Genomic DNA, 17,720 nt, shown 5'->3' on the forward strand with positions numbered 1-17,720 from the left:
CAAGTAATCAAGTAGTAGTTAGCTGTGGCCGCCTTAGAGAAATTAATCATTTGTTATGGTAGTATCATTTAGTCTTATTTATTTTTAATAAAAAGACTAAAAAAGTTAAATATAAGCGTTAGATATATAACGTATATAGAAAACATTTTTAGAGAGTAAAAGTGGTGGGTCATAATCAAGAATAGAAATTGTATGTATTGAAATAATTTTTTAGTCCCAAAATTCTAAAAGAGGAAAATACCCAGTCACCATCATGAACGAAAGGCAGGATGAAACAACCAGGACCCCTTTAGAAGTCCCACCTCTCTTTGAAAGACAACTTAGCTTCCTGGAGGACCAAACTTACTCCTCATCTAAGTTTCAGAATGACAGGACTCACAGAAGCGGCATGGTCATATCAAAAGGACCCTGACATAGAACGAAGAACCTAAATACCTGTAGGATGGTTGATCCTGCAAGAAGGTTACAACGGAAACGATGATGTGTCAGGAGACAACTACAGTTATGCACAGAAAAGCTGTCCAATACTTGTATAAGACAAGGCACCACACCTACCTCGTACCCTACCCATATAAGTATACTAAACGACAAAGGGGGGGACCACGGTATAAAAACCAGCAACCACCAAACGTCACGTAGACTCGCGGGATATTCAGTTTCTCTTTCTATTGATCTCAAGAAAGATTCCATTAAGGTAAAAGCCTAAACCCCCATTAGGGTTTCGGGAGACCTTTTCTAAAGCCCACCACTATAAATATACGATGTCATGCATCACCAATGGTAGGATAATTTTTTACATTGAATTTCAAGTATTATTCTCTCGTCAAAAGATAGCTCAAAATCCCTAAAAGCTTTACCAGCAAATCTTTCATAACCCATACTGACTTAATCATCGGAGGAGGACCCCCGGAGGACCCTTCTCCAGCCCTCGTTTGCTACCTTTGTGCAAGAATACAGAGTGAAATAGCTGGAAAAACAACTCAGACCTCCCCAGTAGTTCATAATCATTGTGAACACTAAAGGGCATTCTCTTCAACTTTGCTAAGAGTGTTAATTGTACTCTTCATAATCAGAACAGAAATTGAGCACATTTATTGGGACAAATTAAGTAGTACATAGGAATACTTCTTTGTTCTAGCCATTATGCCTTTTTTTTTTTGACACTGAGAGTGAGGAGTTGGAAAACACAAGTTAAAGTAATTGAATAGTTGAAAATACAAGAAACAATATAAAAAGTAAAAATATTAAAATCGTATTAAAAATTATAAAAATGAGAAATTCATTGAAACGCAATAATAAAAAATGACCGTGAATGAAAACAGAGCAGTACGTGACAATTGAAAATATGACCATAGTTATATTAATACAGTAATTAAGATCGATATCACAATCAAAAATTAATACTTCTATAGTATATTTTGTTATCATATACTAATATACTAATTGTATTTGATTACTTTGTACAATTATGTAGCATCCTTTATGACTTTATCTCTTTGACTCTTAAACTAAAGGAAAAATTGTTGTAAGTAATCCAATTCATTTTTAATTATCTGTCAACAAATTTCAACTTGTGAAAATTTTTTAATAATTCAACCTTTATTTTTAATTTGTTGTCAATGAATCATTTAGAAAATGACCTGCTATATCAGATTATCTCTCATCTTCGTCTTCTTTATAATAATTCAATCTATTTTTCATTAACTGCCAATAATCTCACCTTTTGAATTTTTTTTTAATAATCCAACCTTTGTTTTCATTTTGTTGCCAATGGACCCTTCAAGAAGCTAAACACTCAATTTCTCTTTGTCACTAATTTATAATAATCTAACATATCTCATCCATACATGTTAAGTCTCTTTTAATTTTTTAAACACATTTTCTCTTCAATTATTATCAAATAATCCATAATTTTTAAAATACTCAATTTTTCTTTGCCACTTATTAAAAGGGGTATTTTACTTTGAAGGAAAGGAAAAACTTCACCATCATTATCATCGTACCTAGTGTATCCCAATTATAGAAAAACTATGATCAGGGTCTGTGGAGGGAAGAAAGACGGCAACTCATACCCATGAAGGATATTGTGGTCAAAGAGTCCCTCGGCTCAAGGAAAGAATCTTCAATGAGAGTGAAGCACCTTGAAGCCTGCAACTTACAACACACATTTACCCTTAAAAATAAATAAATAAATAAATAAATTAAATTAAATTAAAATTAAAATTAAAATAAAAAAAGAAATAAAAATAAAAAATAAAATCAAATCAAATCAAATCAAATAAACATAAAGGTAAAAGTGAAAAACTTATGACTATTATTAATTTTTTATAATTATATTGATTATAAAACTTTAACATGTAAATTTCAACTTGATAAAGATAATATATAACGGGGTGGCGGATACGGGATACCCAACTCAATGTATTTTGTAGCCCATGACCCAACCCGATTAAGGCAGGTCGGGTACACGACCCATATTATATTATTTTTGAACACCCGATTTAAGATGTGGGTCAAGCGGGTCGGATTTTTGAACACCCCTAGTTGATGGGATATGTATGTAAAGACCATTACTATTTATGCAATGATCAACTTTATCATAAGCTTGGAAAATAATAGCAATTTCATTTATCTTTTTGAAGGGTCTATTGGCAACAAAAAAAATGAACAAAATTTTAAAGATGGGATTATTGACAGGTAATTGAAAATAGATTGGATTATTATAAAGAAGGAAGAAAAGATACAGCAGGTCATTTCTTTGAAGGGTCCATTGGCAAAAAATTGAAAACAAATGTTGGATTATTAAAAAAATTTCAAAAGATGGAATTATTGACAGGTAACTAAAAATAGGTTGGATTATTCTCGAACTATTTTTCCTAAACTAAATGATACTTCGTATACTTTTTAGTTTTTGGATCCCCATGGCAGAAAGGCGAGTTATCATGCGTTATTAATTTACCATCTTGATATATTAAAATAAAAAAGTTACACAAATTTTTATGAGAGACAATCTTTTTGAGAGACCATCTCTAATTTGAACATCTCATTATCATTTTAGTTTAATTAAGCTTTAATGTACTGGACCTGAGAGATGTCTTTCAAAGAGATAGTAGAGAGACGATCTCTCAGGAGACCGACTGAAAAAGTTATTTATTAGAGAATTGCATTAATTTTCGGTTAAGTGTATGTACTATTTTTTTTTTAAAAAAAAGCTTAGATTCAAATTTTGTTATTCCTCTCATAATCTTTTTATTTTCTTAGTGTGTTTGATACTACTAAAAAATTATTAAGTATAAAGCTGCTTTTTGAGAGATTGTATCTTGACGAGATGACCATGAGTCTATATGCTAATAATTGTATTGCTTGGGCTATTCAACCCATGTAATAAGAAACATTTCACGAAGCTGACTGTTTCACATTATGCTACTTATATATATACTCCTCTATCCCATTTAAATTGTAGCATTATATAAATATCTATAAGAACTTTTAGGAGTAATGTTTCAATTCTAATGGAGGGAGGGATATCATCCACGTAACACTTGCACCATTTGTAACACACTATATCCTATAGGCCCAAAAATGGTGTAGCACCCTCATATTGTAAAAGGATGAACTATAGCTTTAACGGGCCAAGTAAGGGCTTGGCCATCTCTAATTACATGATTGGCATTGAAGTATACATATTGAAACACCCTCCCAACCCAAAAGCAATAATTAAGGATTAATTAAGGCATTAATCTTTGTTGTAATACAAATCCAAATGTGTTAGTGGTCGTTTACATAATTTTTAAATAATTTCAAGGTAGATGTGTGTATAGCTATTAGCTGATTAAATAGATATAGTTGTAAGTAATTGTAATCGTAGAATTGTAGCTATTAAGTATTTAGGTGTAAGTGTAAATTAATATTGTTAGGTAAAAATATATGTTGTATAGATTTTGGAACATAATTGTTGATGATAATGTAAAGAAAACGTAAAATTGCTACTTTTGATTTTGGAATGCAACAAGTTTACAACTTTTGGAAAACAATTACTTACCCCATTAAGCGTAATTTATACCGCTACTTTACCAAATAGTAAAATTTTAAAATAAAAAGTGTTTTTATCTCAACAACTAGTAATACCTAATTAAACTGTTACGCATAACACTAATAATTAACAAATTTATCAACTTCATAAGGAGGGAGAGGGTACATACCATACCATACAAAATAAGAATAGCTCGTCTTATATGAAACTGCTTCGTTTCTACAATTTCTTACTTAAAAATTATAAATAATTAATTTAATACTGATTCTTAAATGAGACCATCTCATGGTGAGACCATCTCTATTAGGCTAACCCGCTGACCCACATACATTTAGTGTGTTTGTTTAATAAAAAGTGATCACTGACAAAAATAAGTTAATTTTACGAGCTCGTCTCATGATCAGATGGTCTAATATAAGATGAGCTGTTTATTTAATATGTTATAGAGTTATAATTCTGACCAATAGAGATGACTTCCACGTTTATCTTTAATAAGAATTTGAAAATTAAAAATACCCCAATCATATACATATTATAATCTAGGAAAACTTTGTCTACATGTCACACTATGACACTATCAAGGAGTGTTTTGGAACTCAAAAGCTCATTCCATACTTTGCTTCATTGTCATTATAGTGTTGAATTTCCAAATTTAATTGTTATAATAATAATAATAATAATAAATATAATAATAATAATAACAATAATAATAATAATAATAATAATAATAAAAATAATAATAAATATAATAATAATAATAATAATAATAATAATAATAATAATAATAATAATAATAATAATCATAATAACAATAATAATAATAATAATAATAATAATAATAATAATATCTATAATGAATAAAATTCTTTTCGTTTTCGTATGAATGATAGAACATTTTTTTAATTTATGTTGTGACTCTTGATGAGCTTAATAGACTTAATATGTAACATCCGTTTTTTTTTTAAAAATAATAAATAAATAAATAATAAATAAAATAAAAGAAAATAAAATAGTAACAATAAATATATATATAAACAAATTTCAGAAATTTAAGAAAAAAAAAAAAGAAAAAGGGGTTTTTGCAAAAATTAATTATTCAACTTCCCTCCCTATTAACAAATAACTTTCACTTCTCCCTTTAAACCTTAAAACTAACCTAATTTACCCACTATAAATTAAGTCAATTACACTTAATTCATTCATATATTATTACGCACACCTTCTTTTTCTCCTACAAACTACTTCCTCCATCTTCCAATTGCTTAAAATTTAATCAAGAAAAGGCAAGATTTTGATCTTAAAGGTATGAATTTCATCAATTTGTTAGAAATTCTTTTTATATTCAAAACCTAAAAATTTATACTACTAATTGAAAAACACCCATCTTTTATTTGAAAAATGGAAAAAAAAAATTCCGACCTTAGTTTACCGGCGATACGGCGGTCACCGAGATATCATCGGCGTACGACGGCGGCCACCGCCAGCCGGCAGCCTTCTTCCTTCTCCCTTCTCCTTCTCTTTCTTCCTTCCCTTTCTTCTTTCTTTTTCGTGGGTATCCTAAAACTCAAAACCCACCATTCTTTTATTTATTTATTTATTTCTTATATAATAATTATGGTTTCATTTTTTAAAAATTTTTAATTACATGTTTAAATTATTCTTTTTAAATAAAGTATATAAAATGAAAAGTAGTCTTTTAATTTATTTTGAATGGGTTGATTGAGGTATTAATTTGAGATATATTATTTTAATCGTGTAGACAGCGGATTCGTAGACAAAGATTATTAGGAGCGTACTAGGATCGTGTGACAACATAATTCTCAATGTCTATCTAATTAGGATTATCCTGCTAATGTTATGTGCTAACTGATAATTAATGTGTTTAAATGGGATGCATCATTTGATATGACATTATTTTGTATAATATTATATTTTATATATTCTCAAATTATATTTACTATTATTTTTTTCAAACTTGAATTTATAATTACTATTTTGATAAAATTTATATTATTATTTTGATAACGAAATTATATACGGTTTAATTTGAAAGAGAAAAATTTATAATATTATTATTTTGATGAAAGTTATATTATTATTTTAATAATGATGTTAAATGCGATTGAATTTGGGAGAAAAATATTATGACATTAATATTGCAATTGAAAATTATTGAGATATATTCTTGTTGGGAAAATTTATGATCCTAAAATAAAATAAATAATGTATGTTTGATTAAATGTTTGTGTGCTCGCGACTAATTATTCAAATCTATTAAATTACGTAAAGTGAAACATGAGGGAAATGAAGCTCTTACATTTGTTGTGATCCAAGTATAAGGGTCATGAACAGGTTGCCCTATTTGGTTAGTATAGCTGCCGACAGGTTATTATTTCTGCTAGTTGATACGATGTTTGGTCTTCATTCTATTTGTTATGATCCAAGTAGAAGGGGTGTGCACACTAGGGTTACTTGAGACTACTCTGTTGGCCTTGAATTATTTGGGGTGATGACCTCTTGATGAAGTAGGTATAGGGGTAAAGCCTCGGTCTACTGGCGTTCTCGTTTCCTCAAACTAATAACTGGATATATGTGTTGTCATTAATAAATATCAAATAAACTAATTGGTTTATGTAATATTATTTATATTGTTGTCATAAATTGATTTTTTTTAACTCAGCTTTATATTACTTTCCAAAATTAATTTCAACTCAAATTATGTTTTTATTTTCTTAAATAATTTTCAAACTTAATTATTTTATGGGATAGAGTTGGAATTACTCAATTACCTAATTTTGGAAGTTTTTCCCTTATTTTTCTTGCATTCTTATATTGCAGGTTATTGATCAGTAAAAATCGTGGAGTGAGGATCACCTAGAAACATAGCTTTTATTAGAGTCGTATTTCAGTTTAAATTTTACCTTAAGTTGTTTAAATTTTATATGGACATAGATTACGTTTCAGTCTTTTCTTATGTTGTAAGACCCTTTGTTGGATTTAAAGTTATTAAGTTATTTCTTAGTCGTTAAGCCTTACATTTATTTTATTAGAAATAGATGTGGCGGTAACACGCCCAAGAGTAGGTTTTGGCTCATGTTTTTTACTAAAGGTGTTTTCAAAAGTTCGACCTATTCTGAGGGTGTTACATAATAAGATTTGCATGGTTTTCATTAAATGTAGTTATTATTTAAAAGCATTGATTTTTACTAAATATAACTATTATTTAAAGTTTGAGGTATTATTAAATTAACAATTAAAGGCTATTCGCACAAAATTCAAATAACAAGTCTCTTGATTACCTCCATTAAATTCTTAGTAAATCATAGTATATGATTATTATTAATAATGTGAAAAGCTTAGATTATTCTATAAACTCTACTATATATTTATCAAGTTCCAAGATAAGAAGAAAGAACTTAAGTTTTTTCACACCTCAACTTTATTCCAAAAATGTTATAATTTGTTTATGTCATATTGTTATTTGTATCTAGAGAAGTTTAATGGATATATGGCTTACCAGATTTGGTTTTGGTATTTATATATATGATAATAAAGGAGTGATGAGTTTTGTTGTTTTATTTGTTTGTTATAAGTAGGGATGGTCATGAGTCCAGGACCCTGTTGGACTCGCTCCGGACCCACCCCTTTTTAAAGGGTCTGGGTCTTAATTTTTGAGACCCATCGGATTCGGGTCGAATCTGGATCCAAAAAATATCTGATGGGTCCAGGTCCCAAGGTGCAGACCCGGACCCAGACCTGACCTCGAGATCCAAACCCTAAACCCTCCCCTTAGGCAAGTGTTTTTACTTATGCATTTAGACAAGTACTTGGTTTTTAATTATGTATTTAGACAAGTGTTTTTACTATTTAGTAATTATTTTGTATTTGAATTTCATGGACTCGAACAAGTGTTTGTAATACGATAATAAGTTGCTTACAAAAATACAAAAAGACTCGCAAAAGGTTCAATTTTGACAAGTCAAAGAGACTTTGTTTAAGACCCATTAAGGACCTTAGACGCGTCAAGTCCGGAGGGTCTGTATCTGCGTCTAAAAATTTTGGACCCTTAGGGTCTGGATCCGAGTGGATCTATAAAAAATAAAAGGGTCCAGGTCCGGGTCTGGCTAGACCCGCTCTAAACCCGCCCCATGACCATTCCTAGTTATAAGTGGTATTTTTTAAATTTACTTTATTCTTCTTATTTCGATACACTAATTGTTAGATTGACATTAATAAATTTTCAATTTGGTTCAATTTTAATTTATGTGTAAGTTATTATTAGTTTTTTATATTATACCTTTTTTTGGTGTAGGAATTGGAATGCAATCAAATACATCTAAAATATTTGATTTTATGAAACTGCATTTTTTATAATAAAATTTTTTTATGAAATAAATTAAATAATATAAGACACATTCTTATTAGTTTATTTAATATTTCGTCATGATTCCATCATTTATTTTGGATTATTTAGTGCTAAATCATGGTTCTTTTATTGTAAAAAAAGATAGTTATATTGTTCATAAGTTATTGCTAATATTTGCATGTCCTTTGACTCTTAGTTTCAATCAAGAAAACTAAGTCATATGATTCATGAATTATCTATTGATTTTTTGAGTATAATATTTAAATAATAATTTTTTTTATGTATAATAATTAAATAGTAAATAAGTTTTTGTGGGATAATAAAATAATACAATTTAATTGTTTGTATTGTTACTTATATATTTATATATACATAAATGTATTGTTATTGTTTCATTATGTTCATTACTTATTTTTTGTATTTTAGCAACATTGATTTAATATATTTTATAAATCTATAATAATAAAATCTTTATTTTGAATACCGTGCATAGCAAGACTAAGTACCGACGAGGATAACTGGATAAACTTCTCCAATGATATGATCATCCCATTCCCCTCCATGCAAACACACGCACACTCTCTTATTTAACCATCTGTCCTCATTCTTCCACACGTCACATTCTAACATTTCTTAAAAACCTTCAACTCTCTTCCATCTTTCACCTCCATTTTCTCTCTCTAAATTTTCTCTTTCTCTCTCTAAACATCAAAAATGGCAGATTCATCTCAACATCAAAATACCCATCAGTGGGCCCAACAAAAAGGGGGCCAAGATCTTCAACAAAAGGGCCAAGAAGCAATTCAAAGGTTCAAGCAATTCCTGGAAGAAAAATCTATTACAACTTCTAATATTATAGCATTTCTTATTGTTTTTCCACTTGGGCTTTTTCTTTTGGGCTTATCAGGCATAACCTTTATTGGGTCTCTTTTTAGTATGGCTATAACCGGCCCATTGTTTATTCTCTTTAGCCCAGTTATTGTTCCGGCTTTGCTTACTATTGGGCTTGCTGTTATGGGCTTTTTGAGTTCGGGTGCATGTGGGCTAATGGGCTTGTCGGCGTTTTCGTGGATTATAAATTTTTTTAGGAGTTATCGAAGCGGTGGTGATGAGGGTTGGAGTGTGGGGGGTGTTTCACAATGGGCTCGTGAGAAAGCTGGAGATATGGGCCAGAAAGTGAAGGATATGGGCCAGTACGTTGCAGATAAAGCTCGTGATGAATTACCATCCCGCTCATAAAAACTATAGTTTGTTGACGACAAATCATAGCTTGTATTTTGCAAATAAAGCCCGTGGGCCTTGATGAATGATAGTGAACAAATAGCTTGTGCTAGTGTAGGATGGGCCTATGGGCCATGGCGTGCTTTTGTTTGGTGTTGTAGCTAACTCAGAGTATCTTTCATTGAAACAACCTCTTAACAAGTCGTAATTCATTAACAAGTGTAATCCTTAATTTGAAACATTTTATTTTTTCTTTTCACTACAAATATGCCCTTAAACAGCAAAAATAACGTTCACAAAATAAATAATCATAAAGTTCTTAAACTTACTAGTTACTTTTTTTCTTCCATTATACATATAATTGTCAACTATAGTGACACTTTATCGTATAATATGTCACATTCAATTATTTCTGTTATTTCAGCACAGTGCAAATAAATCACTAAAAATATACTTTCTTTCTTCATTGGTGTGTAAATGTTTTAATTTGGTTTTATACACTATTCAATGTAATAATGGAACCATAAAATCTTTGATTGAACATAATTTGAGTTACAAAGAGATAATTATAATAATAAGTTTACTTCACAAAAATCAAATTTGAAGGATTTGCAATGTACACATGTAAATAAATAGAGCGAGTACTAATAAATTACTGAAAAAATTAAATAAGTGATGGAGTAATCGTTATGGTATATATAGAAGTTATACTCTAAAACGGATTAAATAATAAGTATGACAGGTTTTTGCAATTTATGTGAAGGACTTGAACATGTAAAATGTAAATGCATCTTCTAATTACATCACGTAGCATTCATCGTTGTATAAAAATTATTTAATTCAAATTATATTTGACTTTCATCATCTCAACAAAAAATATCATATTTGACTAAAGAAGTCAACAATAACCCATAAATTCCCATCATAATATAGTTTTATTGATTATTGTACATAAGCTATATGTCAAATATAGATTGATTATTTTTGGTATTAATCAAGAAAAAAAAAACCCAAAAAAAACATTTACATTATGTAATAATATACTTCACATCTATAAAAATAAAAATATAGTAAAAAATAATACTAAAAATAATGAAAAAAAAAAATAATATTAAGAAAGACAAGAAATCTGTAATGTTCTACAGATGAGAGTACGAGTCTGTTTCCAAAGTCGATGTGCTTGAAATTCATCAGTAGCTAAAGCTGAACAACATGTCTCGTTACAATCTGCAAAGTATTTTCCACTTACACCTTCTGTTTTTGGACTTAAAGCTACGTAACATGTTGTAGCTGCACCCTACGTACATTAATACCAAATTCATTAAAAATACACATTTTCATGTACTATATAAATAGTAATTACAGTCATATACTACAAGCTAGTCATATCATTATCAAGGTCGTCTTGGTTTTTTTTAATGCCGCGGGTAAGATTATTAGTTGACAATCTCTTACAAATAGTTATATTTTTATAAATTAGTGAACAACTGTATTTTTCTCTTCCATTTGTAAGTCTCAGATGATTAAGTTAGAATAGATGCAAAGAATAGCCGATGACAACTTCAAAATCGAGCTACCAACTAAAATTACGTATTTTTATAATTTTTTCATCGATAATTTTAATTATTTCTTCATTTTACGCCATTTCAACTAATTTTTTTTCCATAAAATAACATTTTAAATTTTTAACAAAATATCACCATAATTATACGTAAATTTAAAGACAACTGCTCTTTATTGCAATCCATAAACCAAATTTAATTAGTGTACGTACAAAAAGAATATCGATATAACTTTTTATAGTGCTCCACTATAACATAATCTTAAGCAAAAGAGTTGGGACTTGGGATATAGTATAAGAGACAAACCTGTGATGTGGACTTGAGCAACTTGGCTGCTAGAAAATACAAAGAATCTGCAATAACCAAAGTAATTTTCCTTATTAGTTATTATGATTATATTTTAAAATGATTTGTCTAATGAGTGTTGAAAAATAAAAAAGTTTTAATTTTAGTGCTTTTTAAAACTTAATTTTTAATATAGTGTTTTTATAGGTAAAGAATTTTATTAACCTAAAATATTTGGTTTAGAAATCTTGACCTAACAATTAACTTATTAAATTATAGCCATAATATTATTTATCTTATCTTGTATTTATTATCTTATATTTTTAGATCTCTATGAATAAAAATATTATTGAGCGACTTTATCAAAGTTTATTATTCAGATCAAATTGCGATATAATTGGAAATTTAGAATACATGAGAAGGAAGCATGCATGCATGCCTGTAATAAAGCCTTTGTGAGCCCTGATAATTCCTGTCTTCACTATTCCTGGATGTACTGCGTTGATTGTTACCTTTGCATTTCTTTCCTTCAATTTTTAAGAACAAAAAACAAACATAAAATAAAAGGTCAATTATATTACTAAGGGATATGACTACATATTAAGCCCCGCCTGGAATCAAACAACTAAACAAGAGGGTAAATTTTGTGGAGTAAAATTTCTCAAAAAAATGCAGAAAAAAATTAATAAGAGAGTTTAGAAGGGTGTTTACAGGGAAGAGATGATTTATTATTTTTGTTTCAATAAATAAATTAAGGTGGAAGAAGATTATGAGCATGAAGATGTGATTAGCCTCAGGGGGAGAGAGAAAGGCAAAAATGCTTAATTATATACGTAGGTCTCTGTGGGTAAATAAATATTAACTCCTATTTTAAAGTCAAGTATTAACAACTCTAAGCACATAAAACTAAGATAATTTTTCCTTCCATATTAATTATTTCCCTTTTTACCCTTATGCCTTATCCCAGGGGAGCCATTAAAGGAACCCTATTGCTCTTTTAATTATAGCTAATACTCCATCCGAATCAATTTAGTTGTCCCATTTCTTTATTTGGCAAAGTCTTTTTAGTTGTCTCATTTCTATTTTTGTCAATCTTTTTTTACGTAAATATCCTTAGTTCACACAAGTAATTACGAATATACCCTCATATACCTTACTTACCCAACTACCCTTCACTATTTACCCTTCACTACTTACCATTTACTACTTACCCTTTTTAATGGACTCCACACCATCCTTAATAACCGTGCTCAAGCAAATGGGACATCTAAATTGGTTCGGAGGGAGTAATCTTTTGTCTTTTTAACTTTTTCCTCTTTTGCTTCTAAATTTATTTGGAGAAATATTATTAGCTTGGATAGTTATTGATTAAGATAGTTAGTTAATCATATAATTAAGTTAATGTCAATTGTCTTGTCTTAACTAACCAAGTGATTAGTCTTATATATCATCATTAGCTAATCTAATTTTCAAAAAATTTAATTAATCAAGTACCATTAATTGAATTAGGATTCTTCATCCCCAACTTCTTCTTAAGTCTAAAAATTCAGTTTAATTTTGCTCTAATAAGTACAAAACAAATGAAACCATAGATTTTACGTGTTTGTCTTATTCAATTATTAGCATTATTTTGTAATTTAAGGATTTACCATAATGAAACTCCAACTTTTCAAATTTTCAAACTAATCATGCTCTAAATAACTATTTACAATTAAAAAAAAAAAAAGAAAAAGGTATGAGATGTTACCTTTAGTTTTCTTGACAATTCTCTGCAATGCAAAATGTTAGCCAGCTTTGATTGAGCATATGCACGTGTGCCATTATAACTACAATTTTTTGGACCAAAAGAACACATTCTTAGAAAACTATCTATAGAAAAAAACAATCAATATTGGAGAAAGTATATAAAAATAATAATAACAATAATTGTAATAATATTTATTAATTAATTACCACATATTTTAATCAAACGAAAAAAGAAATTAAGTTAATTTATGGAAAAATTGTATGAGTTTTATAATTGATCAAACACAAAATTACCTTTATGACTATCATTTTCAAAATGACTTTATAGTGTTTTTTTATTTAAAATACATCTTATATCATTATTTTTCATTTGATTCAGGGGTAGACTAGAGAATTCGGCCTACAGACAATGAGAAAGTGTAAATTAATCTTTCGTGTACGCCGTTGATGAAAATCGAAACCATGTTATAAGGGTGAAAGGAATGAAATAAATAAACCCTTAACTATTAAGCTAACACATGATTGTTATAAGGGTAAAATCAATATCAAAGCATCATAAATGTAATTATGTATTAAATATTTGAGCTATTTTTGTGAAAGATCATCTCTCAATGAGATAAATAAGATAATCTCATAACAAAGAGCAATTAATATGTTAAAAATAGAATGAATTGGACAGTTCATTCCATGTTTGAAGCGCGTTTTATGGTTATTCCATGTTTGAAGCACGTTTTATGGTTAGACCATCTTATATAAAAATTTGTGTAAATATTTATACAAAAAGTAGAATTAATGAGCTATTTAGAAGGTAAAAAAAACATTTACTTTTTAGGATTGAGCATTTTAGAGAAGGAAAATTGATCTTTCTTCACCCAAGCATGAGTTAAAGAAGAAACATTTATGATTCTTCCTTGAATCCCAGTTTGTGATGCTGTCTCCACCATCTTTTCTAATAGCAGTTCTGTTAGTAAAAAATGCCCTGCCAACAAAACAAGGTGGACATATACCTTTAATTAATCACAATGCATTATTATGCATAATTAACTATTTACTTAATTAATCCTATTGACTATATGTCCCTCACATCATGCAATATAATTGCCGACTTCGTATTATTAAAGGATTAAAGTTTTGATATTATTATTGTTAATTATTTTTTAAGTCCTTTAATTATGATGGTTTAATCTTGTAAATTTATTAATCATATATATGTTCTGATCCAAGAGTGAAAAAATAATTTGAATTACATTTTGATATTTAAATCTTGATAATGATAATGAGTATGACATTATCATAGTTTTTTAGAGGTAAAAGTGTTTATAATTTAATAATAGAATAATTTACACATTAATGCATTAAATTAAAGTTTAACACTTTTGCGAATTACTGTTTTAATGTTTTGTTTTTACGAATTACAACCACCAAGGTATTAAAGTCTACAACATTCAAGCCAAATCACTTAATTCCGACTATTTTAGTGGTCGAAATTTTAGTTTAATTGGTCGAAATTCTTTGAATTGGCCTGAATGTGTTATAGACTTTGATACTTTGGTGACTATAATTTGTAAAAAAAATAAACATTAAGATTGCAAATCGCAAAAGTCCTAAACACTTTCAGAGGCAAAAGTTTTTATGAGATAATAGTACATAGATAATTTTGGGAAAAATAATGTCAGCGGTATTTTACTTTTTAGTTATAGTTATAAATTATTATATTTGATTAAAAATGTTTTTATGAGATAATAATCGCAAAATGCTTGGCATGGAGTTTTATTATATTTGATTAAAAATGAATTATTTGTAATAATCGTACAAAATAATATTTTCATAGGAAAAAAAAAGTGAAATTTTGATGACAAAGGTTGGTAAGTTTGTCTAGCTTGTATGATGAAAAGAGACAAGAAAATTTAGAAAGTCAAAAATAAAAATGATACCCAAGTAATTTGTAGCCAATGTAAGCTCAATCTTGTCTTCAGAGAACTCCAACTTTTGAGAATATACACCAGCATTGTTTCTGTACATTTTCAAAATTCCTTCCACCCTTTAACATCTATACTTAGAAATAAAAAAATTGTTTCAAATATAGAAATATTATTTAATGATCTCAAATCAGATTTACGTAACTTTACTATTATAAAATAAATAAATTATTTCAAATATAGAAATATTATTTAGTGATCTCAAATCAGATTTACGTAACTTTACTATTATAAAATAAATAAATTATTTCAAATATATTATATATAACTTCATAGCATTGATTATAAATGCACATAATTGAAAAAATCATTTTATATATATATATATATATATATATATATATATATATATATATATATATATATATATATATATATATATATATATATATATATATATATATATATATATATATATATATATATATATATATATATATATATACTTGATTGTGAATAGATACTCCTATTATATTACTAATTTTTTAAAAAAATTACTACTCCAACCAATTTTTTGTTTATAATAATCTAAAATGAACTCATATAGATGTAAATACTCGACTAAAAACGAAATATAAGAAGATAATTCTTAATTTTTATTCTTTCCATTCTTTTATGCATGTTAGTCCACCCTAATTATTATTTGTCCTTTTGCATGTCTTTTTTTATTTATAATTGCAGATATATATATAATGTAAAACCTATCACTTAAAAATTTTTTAGATAAAAATATTTCTACGTATTCAATTTTATTAATATCATTGTAGTCATCAGCCTAATATTTCGCATAAATATAGAATTTGGGGAATACGGACTGAGGATGATGATAATATTAATAAAATTGAATCTTTTAAGTAAGTGTAAAGTCTGTTATTAATTTATCGACAAACATAAAAAGAAAGGATGTATTAATTAATAAATAAATAATAATAGAATTAAGGAATTTGATGCAATTAATTGACTTACATGAGAATATTAAGAGGTAAATGAAGAGACAAAAATTGTGAAGAAAATCTAGTAACAGAAGCCAATGAACTTAAATCAATCTCCAAAATAATAATGTGAGCAGAGGGTGTTTCTTTTATGATTGCCTCTTTTACTTCAGCTGCCTTCTTCATATTTCTTGCTGCTATCACTATCCTTACTCCTTTCTTTGCTAATACTCTTGCTGTTTCTGCTCCTATTCCAGATGTTGCACCTATTTATTTTTAATTCATTTCAAAATCAATTTTTCACTATTATGTTAATTTTTATGGAATTTGACTATGATGATCATATATAATATATGCCAATGTCAAAATTATTAGTCCCCTTGACCTTTGAATTTATTAAAATTGACGTAACGTAGCAAATTTAATAAAAATAAAAAAAAACTCAAGCATGATAAAAGCTGAAATTATTAAATAAGTATATTACTTAAAGTGGATATGTAATGTTAATTTTAATCAAAACTTTCCATAAAAGCTAAGATATGGTATGATCTAATGAAGTATATATTTTATAATCTAACCTGGAAAAACTATTCCAACCAAGAGATCAGATCAATTAAAAGATATTTTTTTATTCAGTATGGTGTTAAGGTAAGAATTAAGAGAATTAATATTTTTTTATGGACAATCATAATTAATTACATCTCTATTATAAGAATAAATTAAGCCTATATACAATCACTAGATCATCATATGATTCTGAATGATATTTAAAAAAAAAAAAGAAAATATAAGAATGCTAGAATTTTATTGCTGACTAGAAGTATTTTTTTATCTATCTAGCTACTTAGCTTGATGCATCAAAAAAAATTATGCTCTTAGTTTTTTTTTTTTTTTAATTACAGAGAACTTTCCGCAAATTTTGTTGTTTTTATAAAGAATTTGTTTTTTTTTTTTATAAAGAATTAGAATTATGGGTTGATATAGTGGTTGGAGATTTTTTTTCTTTTATTGTTGTGAATTGTGATAGTGTTGAGTAATTAAATCTGGTCACCTATAAAAAGAACAATTCTCTCATCTCTAGTGTTGCATGTTGCAGGGGATAATCTTTACCCCGGAATGAATGAAAAAAAGGATAATTAGGAGGAGATTAAGGAAGTAATTACCAGTGATAATTGCAGTAAGAAGATTAGGAGGATAAAAACACTGTTCAGTGACTTCATCAGCAGTAGCATTAGAGCCATAACCACTTGGACCTGCAATTCCTGCTAAGTACTTCAATGCTGCCTTCATGCTTGGTAACAAGCTAGATATACTAATCTTCTTTTTATAATACCAAATTATTTGTATATTGTTTATAATATACTAATTTAATTTGTGTTTGAAGTTTCTACCATGATGAGGTATATATATATATATATATATAAAAATTATAAAGCAAGTTAAAATATTACTTTAAATTTTATTTTGTTGGTGGTCCATAGGAGCTAGCAAAGATTATTTTTATTCTCCTTCATAAACCACAAGATACTTGGTGGGTCCATCCCCAATAATCTAGGTCCTAATCCTAAGTGTTGTAACTAGTATGTATTCTAGTAT

At 28.0% G+C, this 17,720-nt stretch overlaps 2 protein-coding genes across 2 annotated transcripts; one reads left to right on the forward strand and one right to left on the reverse strand.

Annotated features, from left to right (window-relative positions):
* Nucleotides 1–9,052: 9,052 nt before the first annotated feature.
* On the forward strand, nucleotides 9,053–9,816 carry LOC130800173 (oleosin Ara h 10.0102-like). Its single transcript, XM_057663564.1, has one exon. The coding sequence runs from the start codon at nucleotides 9,114–9,116 to the stop codon at nucleotides 9,636–9,638; it is 525 nt and encodes a 174-aa protein (XP_057519547.1). The 5' UTR covers nucleotides 9,053–9,113; the 3' UTR covers nucleotides 9,639–9,816.
* A 669-nt stretch (nucleotides 9,817–10,485) lies between these two features.
* On the reverse strand, nucleotides 10,486–17,519 carry LOC130800174 (short-chain dehydrogenase TIC 32 B, chloroplastic-like). Its single transcript, XM_057663565.1, has 8 exons — nucleotides 17,288–17,519; nucleotides 16,159–16,390; nucleotides 15,148–15,227; nucleotides 14,039–14,192; nucleotides 13,215–13,293; nucleotides 11,907–11,994; nucleotides 11,489–11,535; nucleotides 10,486–10,917 (listed from the first exon to the last, which is right to left on the reverse strand). The coding sequence occupies exons 1-8, from the start codon at nucleotides 17,412–17,414 to the stop codon at nucleotides 10,732–10,734; spliced, it is 993 nt and encodes a 330-aa protein (XP_057519548.1). The 5' UTR covers nucleotides 17,415–17,519; the 3' UTR covers nucleotides 10,486–10,731.
* Between the last annotated feature and the right edge of the window lie 201 nt (nucleotides 17,520–17,720).

This window comes from Amaranthus tricolor, chromosome 14 (assembly GCF_026212465.1).
Source record: "Amaranthus tricolor cultivar Red isolate AtriRed21 chromosome 14, ASM2621246v1, whole genome shotgun sequence".
NCBI lineage: Eukaryota > Viridiplantae > Streptophyta > Magnoliopsida > Caryophyllales > Amaranthaceae > Amaranthus > Amaranthus tricolor.

What these genes read in the sequence shown, in the direction of transcription:
- LOC130800174 (XM_057663565.1), bottom strand. Translation starts at nt 17,414, where the DNA reads ATGAAGGCAGCATTGAAGTACTTAGCAGGAATTGCAGGTCCAAGTGGT. An exon ending in TCTTACTGCAATTATCACTG is followed by an intron (nt 16,391 to 17,287) that starts GTAATTACTTCC and finishes AAAAATAAATAG; the next exon opens with GTGCAACATCTGGAATAGGA. An exon ending in ATTGGCTACAAATTACTTGG is followed by an intron (nt 14,193 to 15,147) that starts GTATCATTTTTA and finishes TTTTGTTGGCAG; the next exon opens with GGCATTTTTTACTAACAGAA.
- LOC130800173 (XM_057663564.1), top strand. Translation starts at nt 9,114, where the DNA reads ATGGCAGATTCATCTCAACATCAAAATACCCATCAGTGGGCCCAACAA.